This window comes from Cydia fagiglandana, chromosome 22, assembly GCF_963556715.1.
Source record: "Cydia fagiglandana chromosome 22, ilCydFagi1.1, whole genome shotgun sequence".
Taxonomy (NCBI): Eukaryota; Metazoa; Arthropoda; class Insecta; order Lepidoptera; family Tortricidae; genus Cydia; species Cydia fagiglandana.
Genome location: NC_085953.1, coordinates 12,780,909 through 12,808,548, shown reverse-complemented (window position 1 = coordinate 12,808,548; position 27,640 = coordinate 12,780,909). Strand labels below are relative to the sequence as shown.

The 27,640-nt window shown below is 42.5% G+C and overlaps 2 protein-coding genes across 2 annotated transcripts; one reads left to right on the top strand and one right to left on the bottom strand.

The window, feature by feature from the left end:
* Positions 1-923: 923 nt before the first annotated feature.
* LOC134675424 (uncharacterized) lies at positions 924-27,514 on the top strand. Its single transcript, XM_063533678.1, has 10 exons — positions 924-1,062; positions 13,711-13,899; positions 14,490-14,648; positions 15,079-15,246; positions 15,904-16,030; positions 16,306-16,474; positions 20,888-21,014; positions 21,806-21,937; positions 23,239-23,619; positions 27,341-27,514. The coding sequence occupies exons 1-10, from the start codon at positions 1,011-1,013 to the stop codon at positions 27,505-27,507; spliced, it is 1,671 nt and encodes a 556-aa protein (XP_063389748.1). The 5' UTR covers positions 924-1,010; the 3' UTR covers positions 27,508-27,514.
* Positions 8,685-10,757, bottom strand: LOC134675433 (uncharacterized). Its single transcript, XM_063533698.1, has 2 exons — positions 9,308-10,757; positions 8,685-8,787 (listed from the first exon to the last, which is right to left on the bottom strand). Exons 1-2 carry the CDS (start codon positions 10,490-10,492, stop codon positions 8,707-8,709), a joined length of 1,266 nt encoding a protein of 421 aa, XP_063389768.1. The 5' UTR covers positions 10,493-10,757; the 3' UTR covers positions 8,685-8,706.
* Positions 27,515-27,640: the final 126 nt, after the last annotated feature.

The following is a 27,640-nucleotide window of genomic DNA, read 5'->3' as shown; positions in this document are numbered from 1 at the left end:
AAAAATGTACTTTATTCCAACCACATAAAGTACCTAATAGGGTAAACGTTTACGACCGTTTAAGTTTACTTAAGCCTTTTTGGAATAATCGGTTGGTTTCCGTGCGATAGCTGTGTGAGCGCATCCTGGCAAAAAAACAAAAGAGAAATTGTTGTGGAGTGACTTTGTTTGGGGCGAGGATTGTGCCTACAAGCAAGGAGACTCGGTGAGGCTTGTTCGACATGGGTACAGTCGGCGTAAGGAAAATTTGATATACTTACTCGCATATATGAAGCTAAGACTACCATTTAATGGTAACATTCCATTTCTAACCGCAGCTGCACTAGCCTTAGCCACAGAATAAGTAATAGTACTACCGTACAGAAAGGACACTTACAACAAAACCGAAGTTTGGCAGCGATTCGGGGTCCCTTTGGACTATTTAGGGTTGTCAAAATTCAAGTAATTATCTTAACTGTGGTCGTGCACGCAAAGGGACGTCAAGTTGTGTCAACCCTAATAATTGCTCGGAGCAATGCTGAGCCGAACGGAGCCGAGTTTGCCCAAAGTCAGGAGTGTCTTCCCACTGCCTTATCTTCAAGTATATAAGGGTCAATTCATAAAATGTACCTATCAATTCCGACTTTACCTACGTGTGTTCACCCTCTCGTTTCCTTAGATTCGATTCCACAATTTTCATGCCATAATTTAATTTTGGAATCTTGCATTTTGAACTAGGTATCAATCAGTACCGCGAACCACTCGACGTGTTACCTCTCTGTTGCATTTGTAAATTCGTACGTAAGTGTGATAGGGAGGCAACACTTCGAACGTCGTGGTTCGCGGTGGGCCCTCTGCAATATCAATGCCTAACGAGTGTCCAATCTACACACGATAATCTTTGTTTAAATACATGGAATGATTTATAATTGTTGTAGAAATGTCACAGGACCCAGTCTAGTCCCGACGGTGACGTCGTTAGGATAATAATTAATATATTTTATTAAAATTAAATTTAAGTGTTTTTAAAGATGACAAAGTTTCTATATCTGTTTTTGTTTTGTTTGGTGCCAATGGAAGCGCGTGAGTTTTTCTATTTTTATTGTTTTTAATATGTAATTGTAATTATAATTTAAATCATTACGTTTCTTTAATTAATTTATTTTTGAAGCGGTGGTGGCCGAGAGGGTCTGACGTCCGACTTTCAAGGAGGTCGGGGGTTCAAATCCTGGCTCGTACCTACTAATGAGATTTTGGAATTTATGTATATTTGTTATTTACCTACCACTAGCTTTCGGTGAAGGAAAACTTCGTGAGGAAACCTGCATACGTCCGCGAAGAAATTCAAAGGTGTATGTGAAGTCCCCAACCCGCATTGGTCCAGACGACTATTAATTAGCCCAAACCCTCTCGCGCATGAGAGGAGGCCTGTGCCCAGCAGTGGGACGTATATAGGCTAATTATTTATTTGTATACGTTTCTTTATCCGACTTTAAGTACTTATAGGTAGAAGGGTTTAGTCTAAGCGGGCGTTCAAGTGGTTTCTTCCAGCCAACTTTGGGGACTACCCCAAGGAACTATATTAGGGATATAGGTATATTCTACTAAGAATTGAGAACAAAATCTAGGTACTACTAATAGTTCCTTGTAAATGACCATGTCTTTAAGGGTGGTATTATATCTTTATGTCCAATAGGTATCTTATTGGTCCATTGCCATAGCGTCTCATTCTCTCATTAAGCAAAATATGAGACGCAATACACATTGGACATGTGGAATACCACTCTAAACTAACAAATAGGTAAGTAGTGGTTACTAATTGGGGCATTATCTATGAAAAGGGACCTTATTGTCGATGGCGCTTACGCTGCACAGCGTCGCGCGGCATTGGATTTATATGGAAGCATCGTTCATAACGGCGTAAGCGCCATCGACAATAAGGTCCCTTTTTATAGATAACGTCACAATTTTCCTGAGCTTTTCTGTAAGTCGACAACTATGTGGCTATTTTTAACCCCCACAAAAGAGGGGTGTTATTATGTCTATAACGCCAATCTCTGTCTATAGGTATATCTGTCCGTCTGTGGCATCGTAGCTCTCCAACGGATGGACCGATTTCGATGCGGTTTTTTTCACGTGAAAGCGAGTTTCCTTGCGGTGGTTCTAAGCTGATAGAAGTTATTATACGTATTAAAAATAAAAGATATCTTATTGATACGGTTTAACACCCCCTAGCACTGACTAAAATAACCGACTTGGTTTCATATAACATCTCAAAACTTTTTTGTAGTAGAAGAATTGCATTGCGAGACTTGCATCTTTTTACATTTAATGTTTTTGATGGGATCAAATATACCGGGGCGGCCGAGGTGTTCAAAAATATCTGAAGACTCACTCTCTAAAGCCTTGACAAAGAGGCGTGTTCAGATATTTGTGAGCATCATGGCCGCCCCCTTATGTTTGATGATGGCTGTAAGGTGGTGGTACTGGGGCCTTACCATGATGTCCTTATTGCGATCCTGTATAGGACCTAAACTGAATTGCTAACGGATGGAGTTATGCGACTTATATAGCTCCGCCCTTTAGCTATTCAGTTTAGGCCCTAAACAGAATCGCAATAAGGACATCATGGCACAGAATAATAATCTAACAAAACGCGTCTGTTACGATCAGGACAGGCCGCTAAGTGGCGACAGAGCCACGCGCCGCTTATGGCTAGACACCAAAATTGGTGTGGAACGGATGTATTTTAGCTACCAAATCGCGGAGTGATCCACGCCTGATCATGATAAGGCCCCAGCTTCGTGTGTATGTAATAGAATCGCTCCGTCTATGATGGGTTTTAGGGACCAAATAAAGTGACAGAAATAGATAGTCCTATGTCCAGTAGGTAGGTAGTCTACCCTACGTCTTTTGACCGATTAAGATAACAATAATGTGCAATTTAAACTACAAAAACACAAGTCCATCAAAATAAATGTGGTTGTAGGTTGTAGGTAACATTTTTATCGGCCGGACGCTATGCCCTCTCGTGCTTCCGACGGATGCCGGCTCGAAAACAGCGGAAAGATTTATAGTTATAATCAATAAAAACAATTTACAATGTTGTGGTGGGAATTTGTCAGAAACTCTGGGATTATAGAGCGTAATATCATGTAAGAGATAAGAAATTCGTGGTTACTCTTCCTTCCTTGCCGTATCAGGCAATGGCGACTCCATCGACAATTCTTATCCGGATTATGAAATGCCCTAATGAACACCAAACTTTGTTTTGAAAATGCGGCCACACGATGCGCAATGGAGTTGTCGAGTCGAGTTGCTGGCGTATGTGTATTAGGAGTCTTCACATAAAAAATACATTGCTAAAAATTGTGTAATGTACGGAACCCTACAATGAAAAATGAAAAATGTCGCCGTGTGCCTGCTACACTGCCACATCTCAAAAAACCGTTTTTTCGAGAAATCGCGTCTCAAAGTTTTGAGAGTATAGTTCAGGGTGTTTAATAGGATCTTACTCCTTTAGTTTTAGGTCTATGAATTTAAAATTTAGCTTTTTTTACGCGGAATGATATAACCTTCCTTATGCCCACGCCACTTTTTAAAAGAAATGCATATTTTTTAAGACACAAGGCCCGAAAGACAGGTATTTAGAGTTGTGGCCGTATTGCAGAAACGTTTTTTAAAGATTTTGAGATGCGGCCAAATTTAAACACAAAATTATTGGATAAAGGTTACCATGCAAATATAAATAAAAACACCAAAATAGTTAAAATCCCTTTATTTTTACCCGACTACGGCAACGCAAAAGGAGGGTTATGATTTTGACCGGTATGTATGTGGGTATGTATGTATGTATGTTCATTTGTTCCCTCATAACTTCTAAAGTACACATTATAATTTGACAAACGATATGTCATTCGAATTATCTTAATCGTCCGCTGGTTATAGGCTATATGAAGTCACAAAAAAATGAACAAGGCGTCCTCTAGAGGTCATAAAGTCACGAACGAAAAAAATAAAAATAAGTAATGATTACGTGATGTATATCATTTGAAAGAGCTCAGTTAGCACATTTCAAATATATAAATATTGTTAGCTTTCGCGACCGGCTTTGCTTGCATGCACCCGATGAAACATTAATTTATCGGGTAGGTAATTCGAACTACGAATCTACAAGCGCTCTGGATTCTATCCGCGTATTACCCGACTACGGCGATACAAGAAGGTATTTGCAAAATAAATTTGTTTGGCCGCTATAAACATAGTGTTTTTTTTTAATGACCTGCAATATTTTATAACGTGAATAGGTATAGAAGTCCAGATCAGCCAAAATGTATGAAACAGCCGTACAAGAGACGTAGGAAGCTCGCTGTACGCGTTCCAAAGCCGGGCGCCTTCGGCGCCCTCATACTAGAGGAGTCGGGCGTAGCCTGACGTACGTGGCGCGCTGCAAGCAGTCCAAAGCCAGGCGACTTCGACTTTCTCATACTAAAAGTGTCGACATACGTGACACGCTGGACGCTTACCAAATCCGGGCAAATGCATGAAACAGCCGTACAAAAGACGTGCGGGCACGCTGTACGTGTTCCAAAGCCGGGCGCCTTCGGCGCTCTCGTACTCAACGCGTCGGGTGTAGCCCGTCGTCGTACGAGGCGCACTGTATGCGTTCAAAGCCGGGCGCCTTGGGCGCCCTTATACTAAAAGAGTCGGGCGTAGCCCGACGTACGAAGCTCGCTGTACGCGTTCCAAAGCCGGGCGCCGAAGGCGCCCTCATACTAAAAGAGTCGGGCGTAGCCCGACGTACGAAGCTCGCTCTACGCGTTCCAAAGCCGGGCGCCTTTGGCGCCCTTATACTAAAAGAGTCAGGCGTAGCCCGACGTACAAGACACGCTCTACGCGTTCCAAAGCCGGGCGCCTTCGGCGCCCTCATAGTAATAGAGTCGGGCGTAGCCCGACGTAGGAGGCGCACTGTACACGTTCCAAAGCTGGGCGCCGAAAGCGCCTCCATGCCAAAGGATAGCGCAGCCCGATATATGTAGCGCTCTGCGTGTATTTCTGTACTGGGGATGCCCTCGAAAAAGTAATATAAAGTGACTTCGAATAAGTAGTTAGTAACGAAGTCATGACCCCAAAATTAATTAAATAAAAAATAAGTTCAAAAACTAAAACCCGACTACTGCAAATCGCGCTCTAAAAGTATGAAACAAGATAGAATTCTTATCTGAAGTTATCGAACAGGAAATATTATAAATGTTATAATTTTTTTAATAAAAAAATACAACGTAATATGTATAATTTACTACATTATTTATATTTTTACAGAGATTCAGAGGATAGCTGTGGTCGTATGCCACTTTACCTTAAAGTTTATAATCGTGGCATGCGACCATGCACGGCGATCCTTTGAATATCTCTGTAAATATATCAAAAATGTAATACATTTTATTACGTTGTATTTTTTATTAAAAAAATTATAACAATTATAATATTTCCTGTTTGATAACTTCAGATAAGAAATCTATCTTGTTTCATACTTTTTAGAGCGCGATTTGCAGTAGTCGGGTTTTAGTTTTTGAACTTATATCAACTTTGATAGGAACAAGATCACTGTACGCGATAATAATAATATGTGTAACTCAGCTAATTATTATGTTCTAGGACGCAACTCAAAAGCTTCATTTAAAACGTGTGCTTTATAGCCACAACTCAAAAGTGGCTGTATTGCAGGGAATTGTCTGACAATTTATGGTCAAATGCATAAGGCCACTTGTCTACGTCACAAGGCGGTTAGCCCGGACTCCCGTGGTCGCGTTCCGATACTTCTCTTTCCTTTGGTGCTCGTTGCTGGTGAGGAGCGCCTCCACCGCTCCGGTGTGACGCCTCGCGTGGTCCGGTAGGAGCTAGGCCTTCCAAAGCCTGCTGTGATGCCGCTGAGGACCCTGGCCGCTCCGGCCTGGGTGGTTCGGGTAGGTGTGGCGATGAAAAGAAACTCAATGTTTCACATGCACGTATATTTTACGTTAATCTACACTTATTCGTTCGTACACTGACGCCTGATGCGTGACAATCGTGACACGACAACTACTATTCTTAGAAAATAACTATACTGAAAACACACGCGGCGTGGTCAATGGCTGCGGCCAAGTCTAGCTTCAAACCCGGCAGGAATGCAACCTACGTGCGTTCGCTACAACGCTCCGAATCGTCCTGGTCCGGAAATAGAATCCATCGATATGAAGTTTTACCATAATGAATGTAGTGACATACCATTTAAGTTACGCTTGAGCCTCTAGGAAATTGGCCTACGATTATTGCACACGGCACATGTGAAAGGTGCTTGCACTTGGCGTAAACATTCCTGCGGGGGGGAGGCCAGAGTTGAGCTGATACCTTGAAGCACAATGGATTAGCTAGTCTAACTTACAGCACTATCAAACATTGACCACAGCAAAGTGGTGACATGAAAGAACAAGTAACCAACTAAATACTTATAAAGAAACAGTACCTAGTACAGTTGCAATTAGAAATCAGTGAGTCATCTTGATATAAATAAATTCAATTTGAACAGTAGGTACCATAAGTTGTTAACATGTGACAATACCAAAACATAACTTATAAATTAATACAGTTAAGTACACTCTACTGGTAATTTACACAATTTGACAACGGGCCGGATTAAGTCGCCGCCCTGAGTTTTTAATTTAACTGATCGTACAATATCATCTGCACCTTTAAATAATTGAATCACTCTACCTCTACGCCAGTGGAGAGGGGGTGCAGTTTCATCCTTGATTAATACTAAATCATTTAAAGCCATGTTAGGAACATGATTGTACCATTTGAGTCTGGTTTGCAAATTATTAAGGTAAGTAATATGCCATTTAGCCCAAAAGTTTTGTGAAATCTTTTGTAAAGACTGGAAATGTGATAAACATGCTACATTAGTGTCTTTCCACGGGTACTCAGGTACCGATAGCAATGGTTGCCCTATAAGAAAGTGGCCCGGAGTGAGTACTTCCAAGTCACATGGGTCCTCGGATAAAGGAACCAGAGGCCGTGAGTTAAGCACCGATTCTACTTTGGTAAATACGGTTGAAAGACCCTCGAAGGTCAGTATGCGGTCCCCTAACTCACGCTTGAGTAGGTTCTTACTACTCTTGACTGCGGCTTCTACCAAACCTGACATGTGAGGGGCACCAGGAGGATTGAACTCCCAGCGGACACCTTGGCGACGAAATTCCTCCTGGAGGACAATTTCGTTGTCAAGTAAGAACTGACTAACCTCCTTGAGGTATGAGCTAGCACCTTTGAAATTTGTACCTTGATCGCTCCTGACTAAGGCGGGCAGCCCTCGTCGACTGACAAACCGTGTGAACGCCGCAATGAAGGCCTCGGTGCTCAGCGACGAGACGAGTTCAAGATGTACGGCTTTCGTTCCTAAACATACGAAAACACACAGATAAGCTTTGAGTGATTTAGCATTTCTGAGGTGACTACTTTTGACCCAGTAGGGACCGGCAAAATCGGTTGCTACTCCTGAAAAGGCACGAGCCGCCGTGACTCGGTCCGCTGGCAAATCTGCCATAAACGGGGCCTGCGTTGAAGCGTTGAATCTGAAACACGACATACAGCTATTGATTACGCGGGATACCACACGTCGCGCCGACGGGATCCAGTAACGTTGCCGGAGTATATTGATGAGTGCGCTCGTTGAAGCGTGACAATAGGTACGGTGATAATGCTGCATCAACATTTGCGTCCATTTATGGTCTTTAGGTAGAAGGTATGGGTGCTTAGCATCGTAACGTAAGCATGAATGCCGCAGTCGCCCTCCGACGCGAATGAAGTGATTCTCATCTACGAAAACGCTGAGTTTTTGAAGTGACTTGCAAACAATCTTGCCTCCTTTCAATAACACGATTTCATCTCTGTAAGCATCCAGTTGAACGTACTTAATCCAGTGGTTCATTGCCTCACGATTTTCGTCGATCGTTAGCGTAGGGCGAACGTTCCGTTGCGCTTTCGGCAAACGAACGTTCTTACAAAATCGCAATACGTATGACGTCACATTGATAAGCTTGTTGAACGAACTGACTCGTGATAACAGAAACTCCTCCCATGACTTCTCGGCCGGCGTAATGTGATGTAACTGTTTGAATCCGGGTAAATCTGGTGACATGGTGACCGGCATCGTCGGCCACTGTGACTCATTCGTCATTAACCATTCTGGGTTCCACCAAAGATGAAACCCGATGAGGTCCTTCGCCGTAGCCCCCCGCGATGCGACATCGGCAGGGTTCGACTCCGATCTGACATACCTCCATGTCATAGGTCGGGTTGACTGTTGAATATCTTGAACACGGTTACCTTCAAAAGTCTGTAGCACATGAGGCTTTGTGTTCAACCAACATAGCACAATTCTGGAATCTGACCAAGCATTTATGCTGTCAATCTGAACTGATTCCTCGTATGCCGCTGCGACGTGGTTTAATAACTTATAAACCAGGTGAGCTGCATTTAACTCGCTCTTCGGAATGGTTTGTTTGACTCTCCTTGACGCTACGCGAGTCTTAGCTATCACTAACCGTACTAGTACATTCCCTGACGCGTCCTCAGTCCGGAGGTACACGCAGGCTCCGTAGCCGAGCTCCGACGCATCTCCAAAGCCGTGGAGGGAGTGTGACACCGCACCGGGCAGAGTGACGCACCGCGGAATCTGTAGCTGACTCAAGTGATGTAGATCTTGAATGAGTTCATTCCATTGAAGGTCTTGAGTATGGGACAGTGGCTCATCCCACTGTAATCCATCTGTGAACAGTGATTGTAAAAACAGTTTGAATCTAAATATGATTGGTGCGCAATAGCCACACGGGTCATACAGTCTAGCTATGGTACTCAATATGCTACGTTTCGTCGTTGGTTGGCCCAACGGTATGTTGAGTTGATACGACATGGAATCTGACATGGGGTTCCACTGTATCCCTAATACCTTTATGAAACTCTTGTCGTCAGTGTCAAACTGACGAGGCATCTCACAATGCTCCTGCGGAAGATCCTGTAATAATTCTCTGCGGTTAGACGACCATTTGCGTAACTCATATCCAGCGCTCCGCATGAGTTCTATGAGTTCTGATTTGAGTTCTTGGGCCTCGGTGAGTGAATCAGCCCCAGTGAGGATGTCGTCAACATATACATCTCTGCGCATGATATGAGCAGCCGGTGAGTCTGGATGCTGGGCTTCCCAGTCATCAGCTAATCGAAGCAAGGTCCTTATCGCGATGAAAGGACTGGAGCGTAGTCCGTATGTATTGGTATTTAACTCATATACCTGTACATCCTGCGACGGATCCTCGCGCCACAGAATCAGCTGATAGCGCCTATCGCTGGGGTGTATCCACGTTTGCCGGAACATCATTCTGATGTCGGTCGTGAAGACAACTTGATGACGTCTGAAATTTAACAATATTTGAGTGATATCATTTTGAAGCGGTTTGCCTGAGTGAAGGCATTGATTGAGCGATACTCCGGTGCTTGAGTTAGCTGCAGCGTTATATACGACGCGGATCTTTTCGGATCCCTTTTTGAAAATTCCGTGGTGGGGTATTACATAGTGTTCGCTCTCGAAATTAAAGTCTGATTTGGACATATGACCAAGTGCCTCATAGTCCCTCATGAATTCCTTATATTTTTCAGCAAATACTGGATTTTTGGCCAGCCTGGCCTCCAACGAAATCAGTCTACGCATGGCTAGAGCCCTAGACTCGCCCAGCTTGGGTCGGTCTGCCCGCAGCGGCAACCGCACCATGAATTGGCCATTATCTAAACGTTGAGTAGTGGAGGTATACAACCTTTCACATTCGAGGTGTTCTGGGTGTTGCGGCCGCTCCTCGGGGGGCTGCTCCACTCTCCAAAACCTTTCTAGGACGTCCTCGAGCCGAGTAGCATGGATGCCGTAGTCCTCTACTGATGTCCCGGCGGTCGGTGTTGTTAATGATGATGGGTAATTCCAAGTTGCCCCCATCAGCACGTGACCGAAGCAGGTGCCGTACGCCTCAACACCTGGAATGTTAGTGAGTATCTTTGAACCAGTGTATATATAATTGAGCACATCCGTTCCTAGAATGATGTCCACATCCTGCGATTTATCCAAGGCAGGGTCAGCTAATTCAAGTTTTGATGAATCCAAATGAGTCCTGATCTCAGTATCATAATAAGGTATGTTTCCCGTAACCCTGTACATGACTGTAGCTACTACACTGATGATAGGCACTGTTTTCCCGCGTGGTTTGAATACAAGCTTAGCAATCGTGCCTGGCACATTTACCTTTATGTCACCTACTCCAAAAATATTATTCCCAGTAAACTGTTGGTGTACTTTGAATCTTTCTACAAATGATTTCTTCACTACGGAGCACCCCGCTCCCGAGTCAAGCAAAGCCCTAGCTTTAACATAAGACCCATTGCCTGATCTGACCATGATCACAGCTGTAGGAGAGACACGAATTGGCGCCATTCGTAGTCTTTCCTCCGGTGCACCAACAGTGGCCTGATCTCATTGTTCAGGCTCAGGACTGCTCCGAGTCCCGAAGCGCAATGAGTGGAATGACTGCTGCGCCGCTTGAACACGCGCGCCTACCTTAGCCCTCGGTATATGACCGGTGGGAATCAGCTGAGCCGGCTGAAGCGCACTATGAGGTGACCCTGTCTCCCTCCTTTGGGGTTGGTCTGGTACTGACGGCTTGGGAGACTGCGGCTTCGCAGCCCTCGGCGGAGATGTAGTCCGTCGCTGGGGAGACGGCCACCGCTCCGGCAGCGTGACTGCTCTCGACGTGCTTGGCGTGGCAAGCGGCATGACCCTTACCCGATGGACAGCTGCTTCAACTGCCATGGGTGGGGCTCTCCCCGCTGCACCACCATCGCACAGCAGTGAGTTGTGTGCGGACGACTCACACTGTGCGCACCAGTTGCGCTGCATGCACTCGCGTGCATAGTGACTGCGCAGGCATCTGAAGCATGCGCCTGACTTCCTAGCCCAGGTCTTCCGCTCCGAAATCGCCAGGTTAAGGAACTTCGGGCATTTGTACAAGCTGTGCTGGTCACTCGAGCAGTATGAGCAAAGAACAGGGGGTGAATTCACCTGATTGGTCTCTTGTTCGATGGCGAAGACCCTCGCTGGCGGTCCCGGTTTCCTGGTAGCTTGACCCGACGGCCCCGCTCTTCCTCGTGCAGGTGCGGAACCACGCTGCGCAGTTGGTTGCTCCACCGCTGCTGGCGAGACCGCTTGCTGAACCCGGCACTGCTCCTCCAACAGCGCCAGTAGCTGCGTGAGAGTGGGCAACACCTCCGGATTGCCACCGTACCTCTCCTCGTATAAGGTCTTGATTCTGTTCGGTAGTTTCTGCAAAATTATAAAAACCAATAAGTATGACCACTCCGTGATTGGCTGCTTGAGCTTCTCAAGCGCCTGGACTGACTCCCGGAGCGGGTCATAGAAAGCTGAGCGTGACCCTGCACTCCAGTGCGCCACTGAAGGCAGGTTCATGATTCGGCTAATGAATGTATCCAACAGCAGCCTGTTATTCTGATACCGAGCCCGCAATAACTGTAAAGCTACCGCGTAGTTGGGTCCGTCCATCGGAAGGTGCTGTATAATGGACAGCGCCTCCCCTTGCAACGACGACCGAAGATAGTAATGTTTCTCCGCGTCGGAGATGTCCCTACTATTGACTAACGACATAAAGAGATCATAGAAGGAGAGCCACTCTGGCAGGTTGCCACTGAAGGTGGGCAGCTGCACAGAGGGCAATTTGACTTTACCTGCCTGTCCACGGGGTGTGTGTGACTGGCCAGCCTCTCCAGCCGACGCCTCGTCTAGCTGGATTAGCAGCCGGTTAACCTCGCTGAAGCACTCCTGGTATTGAAGTCGTTCCTCCTCCTCGAGCTCACCTTCGTAGGCCAGCAGTGACTCGTGGGCCTTGACGTACTCAGTATAAATAAGATCAAAGTGCCGCTTCGCCACCGACGCGGCCATGCTGTCAGGTCGTGATGTGACCGTGCCAGCATAGTCGGTCAACATTTGGTACTTGGTGCGCAGCTGCACCTTGATTGACTTTAACGACATGACGTGAATTTACTTTACGATTAATGAAAGACACTAATTTGTGACACTATTCGACTAACAGTTTACAAGTTAGGTGGCTTTGGCTTTACCTTAAAGTTGGATTTTATATTGACGATAACCTAATTAATCTATTGGCGACACTTGACGTTGACAGATAATTCTAACCTAAATGTCCCAAACTGACGTTTGCCGCGAACCGGAAATGTCCTTATGCTAAAGATGGCCGCACTCCGCACTGTACGGTCCCCGTCCGTTGCCTACGCAAGAAAATGGCGGCCGACGCCTTCCCTTTTATTACGATTTGATTTGATTTTTTCGCACTATGCCCAACCGCACCGGGCTCCGTTTCCACTGAATTTAACGGCAAAAATGAATAATGCTGACACGATGAGTACTTGAAGCGATGATTACGCTACCAATGCGATGTACCGCTGCGGTGCTCGCGTTGATGACGATGGCTTTCAATAATATCGTGCTGTAATTCCTCCCCTCATGGGCCACCAAAAATGTCTACGTCACAAGGCGGTTAGCCCGGACTCCCGTGGTCGCGTTCCGATACTTCTCTTTCCTTTGGTGCTCGTTGCTGGTGAGGAGCGCCTCCACCGCTCCGGTGTGACGCCTCGCGTGGTCCGGTAGGAGCTAGGCCTTCCAAAGCCTGCTGTGATGCCGCTGAGGACCCTGGCCGCTCCGGCCTGGGTGGTTCGGGTAGGTGTGGCGATGAAAAGAAACTCAATGTTTCACATGCACGTATATTTTACGTTAATCTACACTTATTCGTTCGTACACTGACGCCTGATGCGTGACAATCGTGACACGACAACTACTATTCTTAGAAAATAACTATACTGAAAACACACGCGGCGTGGTCAATGGCTGCGGCCAAGTCTAGCTTCAAACCCGGCAGGAATGCAACCTACGTGCGTTCGCTACAACGCTCCGAATCGTCCTGGTCCGGAAATAGAATCCATCGATATGAAGTTTTACCATAATGAATGTAGTGACATACCATTTAAGTTACGCTTGAGCCTCTAGGAAATTGGCCTACGATTATTGCACACGGCACATGTGAAAGGTGCTTGCACTTGGCGTAAACACCACTTGTGAGAAAAAGGCTCTTAAAGACCTTTTTTGCTATGGCTCTCGAAATAAGGTCGTAAATTGAACAATTTTGAATACGAATCTGCAATAATCCAGAAAATCAAATATTTTGAATTGTGGCAGTATAGCAGGCACACGGCGATGTATGCACGCAGACTTGTTTGGCAGTTCATTAGGTCTGTTTAAGAAAACTGTATATTCTTTGCTGAAGTAAAATAAGTGTGAAATGTTGCAAGCAACCGGATACTTGTAATTTGAGTTGTTTCTCTTTTACATTCATTTCTATTTTTATGTAATTGGGTACTATAAGTTTACACTAATTTTATACATTTGTAAATTAGGAAACTATAGGTCTATACCTAAATTAATTTGTAGCTACTAGCTAAGTTGCTCATATGTTTATTTTAAGACTGTTTGTTTCTCAATGAAACAAAAAACAAAAAAAGAAAACCCTTGGAACGCGAGTCCGACTCACACTTGGCCGATTTTTTAATAACCTCATATTGTTCCAGAGTACAGTTTCTCCCGCATGAAGCCGACCAGAACGTGCGCGCGGCCAGAGATCGCGCACGGCACCGCGCGGCTGAAGCAGCGCGGGCGCATGGCGCGGTACGAGTGCATGTCAGGATACCAGTTGGTCGGAGACAAGTATGCTACCTGCCTGGGAGGCAGGTGGGACATGCCTAAACCTGTCTGCGTCCGTAAGTTATCACATAATAGCCCACCAGAACGTGCGCACGGCCAGAGATCGCGCACGGCACCGCGCGGCTGAAGCAGCGCGGGCGCATGGCGCGGTACGAGTGCCTGTCAGGATACCAGCTGGTCGGAGAAAAGTACGCTACCTGCCTGGGCGGCAGGTGGGACATGCCTAAACCGGTCTGCGTTCGTAAGTTATCCTATAATTCTATTTCTCGAATAAATAAGTACTTCTTCGTTTTCGTTAATACAACAGGTTCCTTTTAACTTTGCTGATCAAACTAGACTCGAAATTTTCGGGATCTCTATGCACTAGGTAGATGCTATTATGGATAATCTCGTCTTGTTCAATAATAGGATTAATAGGTCAACATTGACTTGTTCTTATGGCCACCTCTATCACGTCTTGACTTAACGATCAAATCCCCTTATGATCCTTGTTTTAACTGCTTCAAGTGTCCATTAGGTCATCATAAGTAGTATTGGCGTTCGAACGTCCCGCGAGAGGCAGGACGTCCTCATAACTAGGCTTTGCCTTAAACCTTCTTTGATCTTTATAAAAAATGTGACCTACAAAAATTATTCTTCATTACAGGTGGCGGCTGCACAATGCCTAAAATAGACCACGCGATCATTCTGCCCACACACAGGAACGCTTGGCTGAACATATTCTGTCTCCCCGGCTACACGGGTTCGGCTACGCTCTTCTGCGATGGTCAGAAGTGGAATGGGACTGCTCCTGTCTGCGTGTCAGGTACCTTGTTCTCCCTTAATGCATTCAATAGCATCTTTTACTAATATCCAAAAACATGGGTACGATTTCCGCCAATAAAGTACATAGGTACGCGGCGACATATATGGCCTTTATTTCATTGCCCTATGCCCTATCTAAATGAAATCAGTAACCATTGACGTATATTATCACAGGACTGGCCTTAAGGGCAATAAGAATGGTGCATGAATGGATTGAATAGGGCCAGTACAGCGGTGTGACACCGCTACAACTCGATTGGTTTATGAGTTCGCATCTCGCGCGATTGTTCGCAACTAGTTTCGTTAGACTCACGTTAGACTGCACGATTGGCTCAAATTCGTGAGTGACACCGCTGAACTAGCACTATTCGTAGTGCCCGTAAGGTCCGTCCTGAATTAAACATCAATAATATTGATTTAAAACCCGACAGACCCTGCACTCGTCGAACTATCTTGCGACTTCGAGACTCCTACTCTGTGCGGATGGACGCAGGACTCCCGTCACGATTTCGATTGGACGAGAATTAACAAGAAGACTCCTAGTTCCTTCCTATTTACGGGGCCGGCGTTCGATCATACCTTCGGGGAAGGGAAGCAAGGTAAGAGGACAAGGGATTTGTAACCAGATCTTGCTGTTGACTTTTCATAGGGTTCTTCAAGAAGGCCGGGGTTCTGAAGGGTCGGCAATAGATAAGTGGCTCCTCCGATGTTGCTTATGTCCATGGGCGACGGTGACCGCGTCTATAAGGCAACTCGCACGCGTTAAAAAAAAAACGTCGAGACTGCACCAGGATCCAACAAGATACAAAGATACACCTTTCTTTTCACGGGACAAGCGTCTGATCATACCTTTGGAGAAGGAAATCAAGGTAAAAAGACAATACATTGGGGCTTATCGGATAATTCTCAAATACCATTGCAGTATTATAAAATCCTATATTGATGGTCCTCGAGTCAATACCGACCAAGCCATAAGGGCAATAAGAATAGACTAGGAATCCTCTAGACCGAGTTTAGAGCAATTATTTCATGCAACCGATGATGCCAAAAATGCGGGGGTGCGCGGGACGAGGTGAGCGAAGTCCCGTGCCGTGATTGGTCCGTTCAAAGACACGGACGTCACACAAAGACACTTTCGACTCGAACATGGAGTAAAATTACCGTATGCGTGGCAGAGGGGGTAGCGCGACTATGCTCAGTCTGGAGGATGTTTTGTCTGTGGACCAAGCCAAATAAAAAAAATGTTTTGCTTCCAGGTTATTACATGTACATCGAAAGCTCCTCTAAGTCTGAGAACGACACGGCGCGTCTCATCTCGCCGGTGTACGCCGGGGGTTTGGAGAAGAATGGCTGCTTCTCCTTCTTCTACCACATGTATGGCAGGTAAAGATAATACTTATAAAGATTTAAGGGTCCGTCTCACGACAGGCGCGTTTTGCGGACGGCACGTGAGCAGGGCGCGCCGCGCCGCTTTTACATATAAAACGCTCACGCACCGCCCGGAAAACGCGCCTGTGTGACGGAATTAACCTTTATCACTTTCAAAGAGGACCTCCTGTTTCGGTGGAAATTCCTCTTAAACCGCGTAGTCCGCAAACAAGTTTAGCAACTTATTTTCACATATGGCCAATTAACACCACCGATGCTTGCCTTTCCAGATCCATAGGCGGTCTCCGAGTGTACCAAATACCTGAAAATCAGAAGGATCAGGTCCTGGACGACAGCGACACGAGGGAACAGTACCTCCTGTTCGAGAAGTGGGGGAACCAGGGAGACGAATGGTTCAGAAACGTGTCGTACCTTAAAGATGTTTCTGATAATTTTCAGGTGAGTACAAATGGTATCCGAGACAGTGAGTTTATCCTCTCGTTAATAAGAACTGGGGGCCAATATTTCAAAAATTGCGAAATTACAACTTGGAATATTTCAGAAACTGCACATATTTTACCTATAGAAAAAAGTTTTCCATGTAGAAAACGAAAGTTTCATTTATTTCCTCAGATATTGTCCAACCTCTTGGTAACTTTCAGCAACTTGCACATCTGTATTTTTCAATTTCAATTTCAATTTCAATTATTTATTCATAAAATTTACATTTTATACGTCATTAAATAGTTAACATATATACTTAATAGGTATAATTTAATAATTTTGCCGAAACTGGGGCGTTCAAATCCGGCCCTGCACATGGGCTTATTTACATTTATAATTTGTACACCATTTTTAATTATTATTAACAGTATATATTTATACATTTACAATTTTTTTTTGTATTTACCACATAACATTAAATCTAACATTTTAAATACTTATTAATTACTACAAAAAAATTCGTCAATGGAGTACAAAGCGTCTTTAATTAGTTTTGTTTTCATTTGTCGAACAAATGAGGCGTAACTCGGGGCCTGCTTAATTGCCGGAGGGATCTTATTATAAACCTTCGGACCAATGGAGGTAAGACATTTTTTAGTTTTAGCCAATCGTGTGTGTGGCAAGCTCAGGTCATGCCGCCGTCGCGTGATGGAGCCGTGCGCATCAGCGTTGGTATGGAAGTGGTTAATGTGACACCTAACATACTTAGCCAGTTCCAATATGTAAAGACTGGGTACAGTTAATATATTGTGTTCTTTGAACAACTGCTTTGCAGGATGGTCCCAACTTACACCAGCGATGATGCGCACTGCTTTTTTTTGGAGTTTAAATACTCGTTCACGTTCCGCAGCCCAGCCCCACAGGTCAATACCGTAAGTTAGTATGGAGTTAAAGTAGCCGTAGTAGGCTTTTTTAACGTTAGTCAAGTCCATACATGGGCTTAGTCTGCTAAGGGCGAAGCAAGCCGAAGACAACCGTAGACAAAGTGCGTCTATATGTGGGGCCCATTTTAAGCCGGCATCGATGGTTAGTCCCAAATATTTAACCTGGTCGACTTGAGGTACAGGTTGGCCATTGCATGAGATGTTTAATTTATTAAGTGATTGATCACTTAGGCACCGTAGACTAAAATGTATAATGTTGGTTTTTTCAACATTGAGCACCATGCCATTAGCTGAAAACCAAGAAGATATTTGGTCCATGACCATTTGCAGTTTTATTTTTAGTAGTAAATATGTCTCGGCCGCAACAATGACACATCCGTCGTCAGCAAATAGGACAAATTCGGCCTGGTCGGTTGCAGAGGTGAAGTCGTTCATTAGCAAAATAAAGAGATTGTTCCCCATACACGAGCCCTGGGGGACTGCGCAGGGACCGAGTTCCAGGATGTCAGATTTTGCACCATTTACAGACGTTATCTGTTTGCGTTCATTGAGAAATGATTTAATTACTCGGTAATAGTTACCCGTGATGCCGTAGTGGTCGAGCTTGGCTAATAGAAGTGGATGACTCACCAGTTCGAAAGCGCGCGACAGATCGCAGAAGATCGCAGCGACCTGCCTCCGCCCGTCCAAGTGGCCCATTACTCTGCCTATTACGTCACGCGCCGCGTCAATTGTTGATCGGCCCGGATGATACGCATATTGCTGTTTATTCAACATTTCATTTCTATAGAAAAAATACATTAGTTCGTCACTTAATAATCTCTCAAAAACTTTTGAGAATATCGGAATTAGCGAAATAGGTCTATAATTCTTTAACGCGTGTTTCTCTCCCTTTCCTTTGTACACAGGCTGAACCTTAACCTTTTTTAAGTTAGTGGGATAAACTCCGCTTGTTACGCAGTCATTAAATAACCTGGTAAAAATATCTATAATGTATGGCGGAAGTAGGTCAAACAAACGTGTCGACATGTCATTAATATCAGTTGAGCTCTTACGTTTTATTTTATGCACAACTTTGGCCACTTGTTGATAAGAAAACCCATTTAAGTGAAATACGCACCGATGTCGCTCGATATGCTTACTCAGATACTGGAGTGCTAATGGAATGTCAGTGTGTGCTCGTAAATTAATATTTGCGCTAACGTAAAACCGGTTCAGATCTGCAGCGACGGAGGCGCATCGTTGCGCATCGCTCTCAGCCGTTGATCTGCTTATCAGTATATCGATTGCGTCACCTTTGTTTACTTGCTTACCTGTTTCGGCGGCAATTACGCGCCACGACGTACGGCTAATGTTGTCACTGTTGGCTATTGATTTATTGATAAAATCCCTCCGACTTGTACATAGCTCTTTAAAGTATGCGGTTTCGAGTACTGACAAGTCTTTGGGTAAATGACAATTGTCAGGGTTACTACACATTTGTTTTTTGGTACTTCGTAAACGTGAGCGTAGCTCCCTTACTGATTCATTTACCCAAGACCTGGTTACACTTTTATGAGGATATTTCCTTAAAGGAAAATGTAAGTTATAATAATAGGTAATTATGTCTAGAATTGAATTCACGATAAGGTTTACACTAACAGGTTTATTCAAAAGAGATGTCCAGTCATAGTCGTTTAAACTTAAAATAAATTGGTCTATATTTAATTTAGAGAACAGTCGTTTACATACGGTCTTATTACATTGTAGAGTAATGTCAATTTTAAAAGTTATAATGGTGCATTTATGGTCGGATAGGTACATGCATTTCAAAACATTCTGTGCTTAATATTTCGTGTTTCGACATACTGGTATAAGCATGATCTATACATGATGCTTTTGTTTTACAGATTCTTGTAGGGACAGACACAAGTGACCTGAGTCCAGCGGACGACACAGAATCGATCAGCAGTTTTTTTTCAGTTGTGTTGGTTATTAAGTCTATATTAAAGTCACCCACAATGAGCACTTTGTATTGTTTAAATGACGGGAGTTCAATTAACTGGTTCAGTGAATTGAGGAATGTTGTGAAGTTATTTTTCTCACCTGGTTGTGGCGGTGGTTTATATACACATACCACTATTACATTTAGCCCGACGAGCTCGGTTGCGCAGGCCTCAAAGTCCATTTCTTGGCAGAGTTCAGAGACTTCGTGTCGTTCTATGGCTAGAAGAGACGACCTGGTGAAAATGCAGACGCCTCCGCCTTGATGTTTTGATCTACAAAATTTTGCACTAAGTTTAAAGTTCATAATGTTAACTGACACTATCTCGGCGGATGATAACCAGTGTTCCGATAAACATAACACATCTTTTTTATTTAAAAGTTCGAGTTCGCATTCTAATTTATATGTCTTGTTTTTCAATCGATTGATATTTTGGTGAATAACGGTTATTTGTTTTGATTCAATTATTTGTTTTGTTGTTTTGATGCCGGTGAGTTCATTTGTAGACTGCTGCAGGACTTTCGGGCGGGCCTCTCGCGCGCCGGGAGCTGCGACGAAACCACTCGCTGACTTCAATTCCTGGCGGCCAGCTACTCGGATTCATGAAATAATCATACTTGTCACTAGGTAATATGATTGAGAAGGAAGCGTAGTACTTGTGTTTCAGTTTTAATTCCTCAACTTTGTATCCCTCGCAATCATTTTTCTTTTTCATGTATCGTTCTAGGCTATCAGCTGTAGTGCCGGTTTAAAAAAAGCACGCGTGTATGCGCCTCACTCGGTCCATTGTCTGTAATTCCGGATCGGCAGATCCATTGCCCTTAATTGCGGATCTTCGGATTAATTTTCGCGTCTTCTTTCGAGACCGTTGTTCCTCCCATAACTGGTCATCGTCTTCTTTTTCAGTGACATCCAAGTTATTTGTTGATAAGGATTCTGGCGTTGACTCAGGGTTGATTAAGCCCGAGTTCGCAATCTGAGAAATAACTTCATGTTCTTTAGAAACTGTCGGTGACTCGTGTTTCTTATTTGCGGTTGTGTTTGCGTCGGTTGCATCTGCAACCTGTGTCGGGGACGCCGCGGGAGCGTTCGATTTTCGCCTTTGTGTCACACGGCTAATAGCCGCAGATGCGACGAGTCTTGCTTGGCGCGGCGGACGCGGCTGTGCTTGTGTTGGTGTAACCGTTGGTTTTTTTAGCTGTAACTGCGTTGTAGATTGTTTTTCGTCCATCTTGCTCGTTAGCTCACGTATTAGTTGAGCCTGATTTGATAATTGCGAATTTTGCTCACTTATTACATTTTCCAAACGATTTACTTTATCCACTAGTTGCGACACAGTTTGAAGCACTTTTTGCACATTACTTTCAATGCTATTTAAAGACATTTTCTATTATTTACGAATAAACACAGCGGAGTAATCTCTCACGCGTCCGTTCCGGCGCGGGGCGCGGGGGGGGTCCTGTGTATCCTGGACTATAGCTCTTAAATATCGTCTTCCAGATAGTAATCGAGGGTATCCGAGGCACCAGCTTCACCAGTGACATCGCCATCGACGATGTAGCTATTTTGTCGGGACCCCAGTGTGAACAGGCTTTCGCCAGCGCCGTCACTCCGGCTGAAGATATACGTAAGTATTCCTAATATTCCTATCAGTGATTTGCCTATTATGTTTTTTATCTCTTAGCCTCTATCACGCACTATAGGCTCACTCATATAGGATGACTCACGCTAGACCGGCCCGTGCCCTGGCCGAGTACGTAGGTGTACGGTGATCACGTAGCAGTGTTGGGCAACAAGTAATTGAATTACTAATTAACAATTGCAATTACAAAATGTAATTCCAACAAATAATTTCCATTACATGTGGAAAGTAATTAAAATTTTAATTACTAATTACAATTGAAAAATGTAATTAGTAATTAAATTATTAATTACATTTTGTAATAATTTTTTTTAATTTAATTACTTTTTTGAATTACAATTATTTTTATAGAATGCAAGTTTTTGATCATCTTTATTCCCAAAATCAGATGAACATTTTGAATGGTTTTAAATTTGACTAAGCAACATTGTCAATGTTAACTTTGGTTGATTTGGTTGGACTGTTCATTGTGTAATTCAATTACGTGTAATTAAATTACACGAGTAATTAATTACGCCCAACACTGTCACGTAGTACTTTCAATAGAAAACGAAGCGCCGGAAGCTCCGGACCGGAGTCATCCTTAATCCAAAATCGATCAGATCAGGTCATGAAATTCCTGTACTTGGATGGGTGACCGTTTCTTTTATGGTAAGGAACCCTTCGTGCGCGAGTCCGACTCGCACTTGCCCGGTTTTTGGTCAATATTGTTCGTTGTTCGAGAAAAACTCTATATGACGGAATAAGCCACATTGACCTTACCTTGTATGTTAAAGCGGATTCTTGCGCGGGGCGGTGCTCGGAGCAGACAACGCCGCACCGCGGCTGCGGGTGCAGCACGGACTGCATCAGCGACAGCGACTGCTGTGCCGACTTCCTTGAACTCTGTGTCTTCAACTCGGACTTTGGTGAGAGGATTTTTACTTACAATAATAATAGTTATTTGTTTTACAAGGGGGCAAAGTTGCTGTTTAACCGCTCGTGCTAATATTGATACCCGAGCAAGCGAAAGATTCCAAAATTCGAACAATAGAATCTTGAGCGTTGCGAGGGTTTCAATGCAAGAGGGTTAAACAAAATTTGCCCCCTAGTGAAACAAAAAATTCTCCACCACACCAACCCGAAGCAAATATTAAATGTGAAATATTAAACAAAATCAAATTCAAATGAATGTTATTAAATATTTATCATCCAAAATCATCATTTAAAAGTCAATTCTACCAGCAAACATAAGAAAACAACTCAAAATTTGCATTTGATTACTTTGCCTCACATGTGAATAAAATGCAACTTTGCTATCAGTTTTTGAAGTGCAAAGTAAGCCTTTCCGAGCTGGCGTGATGAAAAACATATTATAAGACTCTCTGCGGAATGAGAAGAGTCATAGAATGTATTCCCATACATTCTACGACTCTTCTCTTTCCGCAAACACGGTAAGTTTACCTTACCCTTTGCCTACGAGTATTATGGCTATTAAGGTGGTGGTATTATGGTTATTATGGTGGTCTGAGTACCCACAACACAAGCCTTCTTGAGCTTACTGTGGGACTTAGTCAATCTGTGTAACAATGTCCTATAATATTTATTATTTATTTATTAAGTATTTTACTCTTAGCAAGGGTGTCGCCAGCTGCAACCGCCCTTCGAGAATACAATTTTGTTACTAAATGTATGTCCCTCCCCTCGGCCATATCTGGCCCTTATCAATTGCTGATTGTACCTAGTTTTAAATTTTAATGATATTTTTTAAAACACGTAACAATTTTCCTGAAAATTTCTTGTCAATCTAGTTTTAGGCCAAACTGTAACTGGATGGTGTTAAGCAAAAATGTGTCAACCCACATTAATTTTGTAATAAGATGTCGACTTAAAAAATTTACGCTTAAAGTTGAAATTTTATTGAAAAATTAATATGGGTTGACACATTTTTGCCTAACACCATCCAATTGTCGTCTGTTATTTGAACTAATCTAAGTCATCGACAAACTAATAGAGTTAGACCAAGAAAAGTCTGCAACGATTTTGATAGCACACGCACTACAAAGTGTTATTTTAAGCGTCAAACTTCTATGAAATTATGACGTATAAATAACACTTGCACTGCGTGTGCTATCAAAATATTTGGAGACTTCTCTTGGTCTAACTCGACCTATATTTGTATTCATAGGCTTATTCTGTTAAAACTTAACACATCTTTTATCCATTACAGCCAATAGGTATGACGACGATACAACCACAATGAAAACTCCATCAGACGCCCCAAGAACAGAAAAACTTATATTCACTACACTACCTACTACTACTACCTCAACAACTACCCCTAGACCTACAACTACTACCCCTAAACCCACTACTCCTAAACCTAAACCTACGACTACAACGACTACGAAACGCCCTAGACCAATTCCGACTACTATACAATACGGAACGCATATACCTGTAACACTTGTAAATGTGACTACGGTTAAAGTGGCTACTAAGGTAGTGGCTACGACTACTCCTAGAGGAATAACGGCTGAGGTGCGACGGGACGTGGACAGAGCGAAACATACCAGTGAAGCCAAGAAAATTGTGCAGGACAAATCAAAAGGTACGTACAGTCACACTTCGTTTGAGCAATTTAGGGTTCTAGTTAAATTGGACATCCCATAGCGTAAGTATTAAATATCCAGTTTAACTAGGACCCTAAATGGCTCAACAATCGCGGAGCGTGATGGTCCTTGTTAGTTGAGATAAATGACATATTATTATATGAATCTATAAAAGTGGGTAAAAGTGAAAAACGAGACGACGTCTCATATAAGACGTTGCGTTTAATACTAACTACAGTAGAAAAAAATTAGGCAGTTATAAATCAACGTTTACCTCCGCTACGCCTCTATTGTGTCGTATATTTTTTTTATAATAGAACAAAACACTGCTAACAGTATATTCTTAATATTCTTAAAAAACATTAAAGCAGTCCATGGTTTTCATAAATCATATATTTATTTTGTAAACATAGGTTTTTACAGATATAATTGTACACTTAAACAGAGTAAAAAGAAGAGACAACTATACTTACTAAGTAGAAGTTCACCTCATTGTAAAGTAGAATATAAGCATTTACGCCCGCCTCCTCAAAAAATGCTTATTATCTCAGCAGAAAATAGAAAATTTAAATTATATTGATAATAATAATAATAAATGCAAAGCAGCATGGGATGTTATAAAAGATTACACAACATCTGATTGTACCGATAAGTCTGTAGATAATTTGACAATAGATAATACATGTATAAATGACCCACAAGAGATTGCCACTAGTTTTAACGATTTCTTTGTAAACACTGTAAGTACTAATTCAACTACTAACTCTACCAATGATATTGATATTGATAATAATCACTCTTCCATATATCTTAAACCTGTAACTATTAGTGAACTACATAGCATAATCATGTCTCTTAAAAATTCACCATCAGTCGGATATGATGAAGTGCGGACTGATATTGTTAAAAAATGCGTAACCTCTATTATATCACCCATATTACATACACTAAATCTTTCATTGATCCAAGGTAGCTTTCCAAATATATTAAAAAAGTCTGTGGTAAAATCCATTCATAAAAAGGGTGATAAAAGTAGTATGGCAAACTACCGGCCAATTACCTTAATTTCAGTTTTCTCAAAAATATACGAAAAAGTAATGTTTAATAGATTAACAAATTTTCTTGACAAATACAATATAATATCAGATCAACAACATGGGTTTCGTAAATCAAAATGTACCTCTTTAGCCACTTTTAAACTAGTCAAAAATGTACTAGATGCGGTAGATAATAAGATTCCTGTCACTGTATTACTATTAGACATGAGCAAAGCTTTTGATTATGTATGTCATAAGCGTTTGTTGGTAAAATTGTACAAATACGGCATACGTGGTCCGGCTCTAGAGTGGATAAAAATGTATATCAGTAATAGAACCCAATGTGTAGAGACTGTCAGATACTGTCCGGTAACTAAATCTCTAAATAATTATAGATCATCCTTCATTAACAATCATTATGGTGTGCCTCAAGGCAGTATTTTGGGCCCGCTTCTATTCATAATTTACATTAATGATATGCCCAAAAGTCTGCCACATGATAGCCTATTGTTTGCCGATGACACATCAATTATTGTGAAATGTAGAGATTTTTCGATTTATAATGACGACCTAAATAATACTCTAGCTCTAACAATTAAATGGTTAGAAAGAAATAACTTAAAAATAAACCTAGGCAAAACTAACTACATTCAATTCCATACTAATAAAGGCAACTCACTACAGCTAGATATACAATATGACGATATTTCCATCAAAGAAGTACAGCATGCACGATTTTTGGGTATTTCTATTGACAATCAACTAAGCTGGAAAGAACACGTAGATATATTATGTTCCAAAGTAAATAGGTTTGTATTTGCTCTGAGAAGGGTGAGTCAAACTGTTTCCATTCAAGCAGCGTTACTAGCATATTATGGTTATGTACATTCAATTTTAAGGTATGGCATAACAATCTGGGGATACTGCACTGACAAACATAATGTATTCATTGTCCAAAAGCGTTGCATTAGAGCCATATTTTCAGTTCATCCTAGAGATTCATGCCGTCCATATTTTATAAAATATAACATTCTTACTTTTCCTAGTATCTATATTTATGAAGTTTCTATTTTCGTCCACAAATATAAATACCTATTCACAGATAATAATTCAGTGGGTTCCCGCGTAACTAGACCTAAATACAAACACAGATTGCCAAAACCATATGTAAACTTGTCACTCACTGCAAAAAACTCCTATATTATGTGTATCACAATTTATAATAAGTTACCTGACCGCTTTAAAGATATGGATCTGAAACTATTCAAGTCAAACACAAAAATGTGGCTTATTGAAAAATGTTTTTACTGTGTTAATGATTATTTAAGTTATTCATAAGTATTATATAAATAGGTAATATATAAATATTTTGCAAATGTATGTACACCTGAAAAGGTAAAGTCTCAGTGTAACGAATGTGTAATTGTATTTTCGACCTGCAATGTAACCTGATTCTTATATACAATAAAAACTTTGAACTTTGAGTATCACTATGTTTAGCCATTGGGCATACAAATATTTTTCAGATGGTGCATGCATATATTTACAAACTTAATCTATAAAAATAAAAATATAATTTAGTAATTTACATTCCTACATATACCTATATAATTAATATTCTGTATCAGACAAATATTCTCCGATCGAGTAGTATGCTTTCCTAACTAAAAATTTAAACAGACTCTTTTTAAACATAGTGAATAGAATCAGGCGTTACTTTGCGGAAATCCATATTAATTAAAACCAAAATATTACTTTGCTAATTTCATACGTCTCGGTCTGATGTCCGGCAACGGAAACCAGACCGTTGCCGGACATCTGACTGTCAACAGCTCCTTAGGATGCCTCGTAGAGAGGCGAAACACGTGTCGAGTATTATTCTTTTGGTGGTGGTTTGTTATATTTATTTGCGTATTTATTTTTGCGGTGGGAGGGTGGGAAAATTAATTGTATGCAAAAAATACGCAAGTAAGTATATCGGGTTAGCACTGATTGACTAGCACGTTATCTTTTTACGCGGATTAGCAAAGTAATATTTTGGTTTTAATTTAGACTCTTTTTAAACATATTTATGTCATCTAATTTAGTGATATCATCTGGCAGTTTGTTATAAAGTTTAGGGGCCATGCCGAAAATACTTTTGGCCATAAAAGCCGTTTTAATTTACTACAAAGTTAATTGTTTGAACTGCCGTCAGCATATAATTTACACATTGAAGCGCAGGAGTAAATTATATAATAGTCTGGCAAACAACTTTTCAGTAAGTGAGAACCAGGAAAATTATAGGGAGACCGAGGTGAGTTGTGACAGAGGAGAGTTGTGACATTGTCGATTTTTTGGAATCTAATAACTGTTAGTGAGCTCGCAACAGAGTGCGTTTGTTAGCTCGCAACTTGTACTAACAAACGCGCGCTATTGCCACCTAGTTTTTAGGTAATAGATTCCAAAAAATCGACAATGTCACAACTCTCCTCTGTCACAACTCACCTCGGTCTCCCTCATCCTTTTTCTTTGGGTGCTAGTCTGGCAAACACAACTTGTCAGTCAGTATATGTATAAGAACCAGGAAAATTATACTAATCCTTTTTCTTTAGGTGCTAGCGTAAGACAAAGACGGTATGATTCTCTCTATGTTTGAAATGAGACAGTCCTGGGCCAAACTTAAATTTTCTTTTTCTTTCAGGATCTGGCGCTGCGGCGGGCGTAGTAACGCTGCTAGTATTCTGCGTGCTAATAGTCGGCGCCGCGCTGGCGGCGCGGAGCGCGCGCGGCCGGGCGGCCCTCGCGCGCCTGCGCGGGCGCGCCGCCGGCGACCCGGAGGTGCGGTACCTCACCAGTGATCATGATTAAATCTTAAAACAACAGTCTGTTTCATTTCTCATCCTCCTAGAGGCGTCTTTACGTCCTATACACGCGCGCTCATACTTACAGAGCGCCTGAAACACCCTACACACTAATAAGTCGGGTGAAACCCGACGTTCGG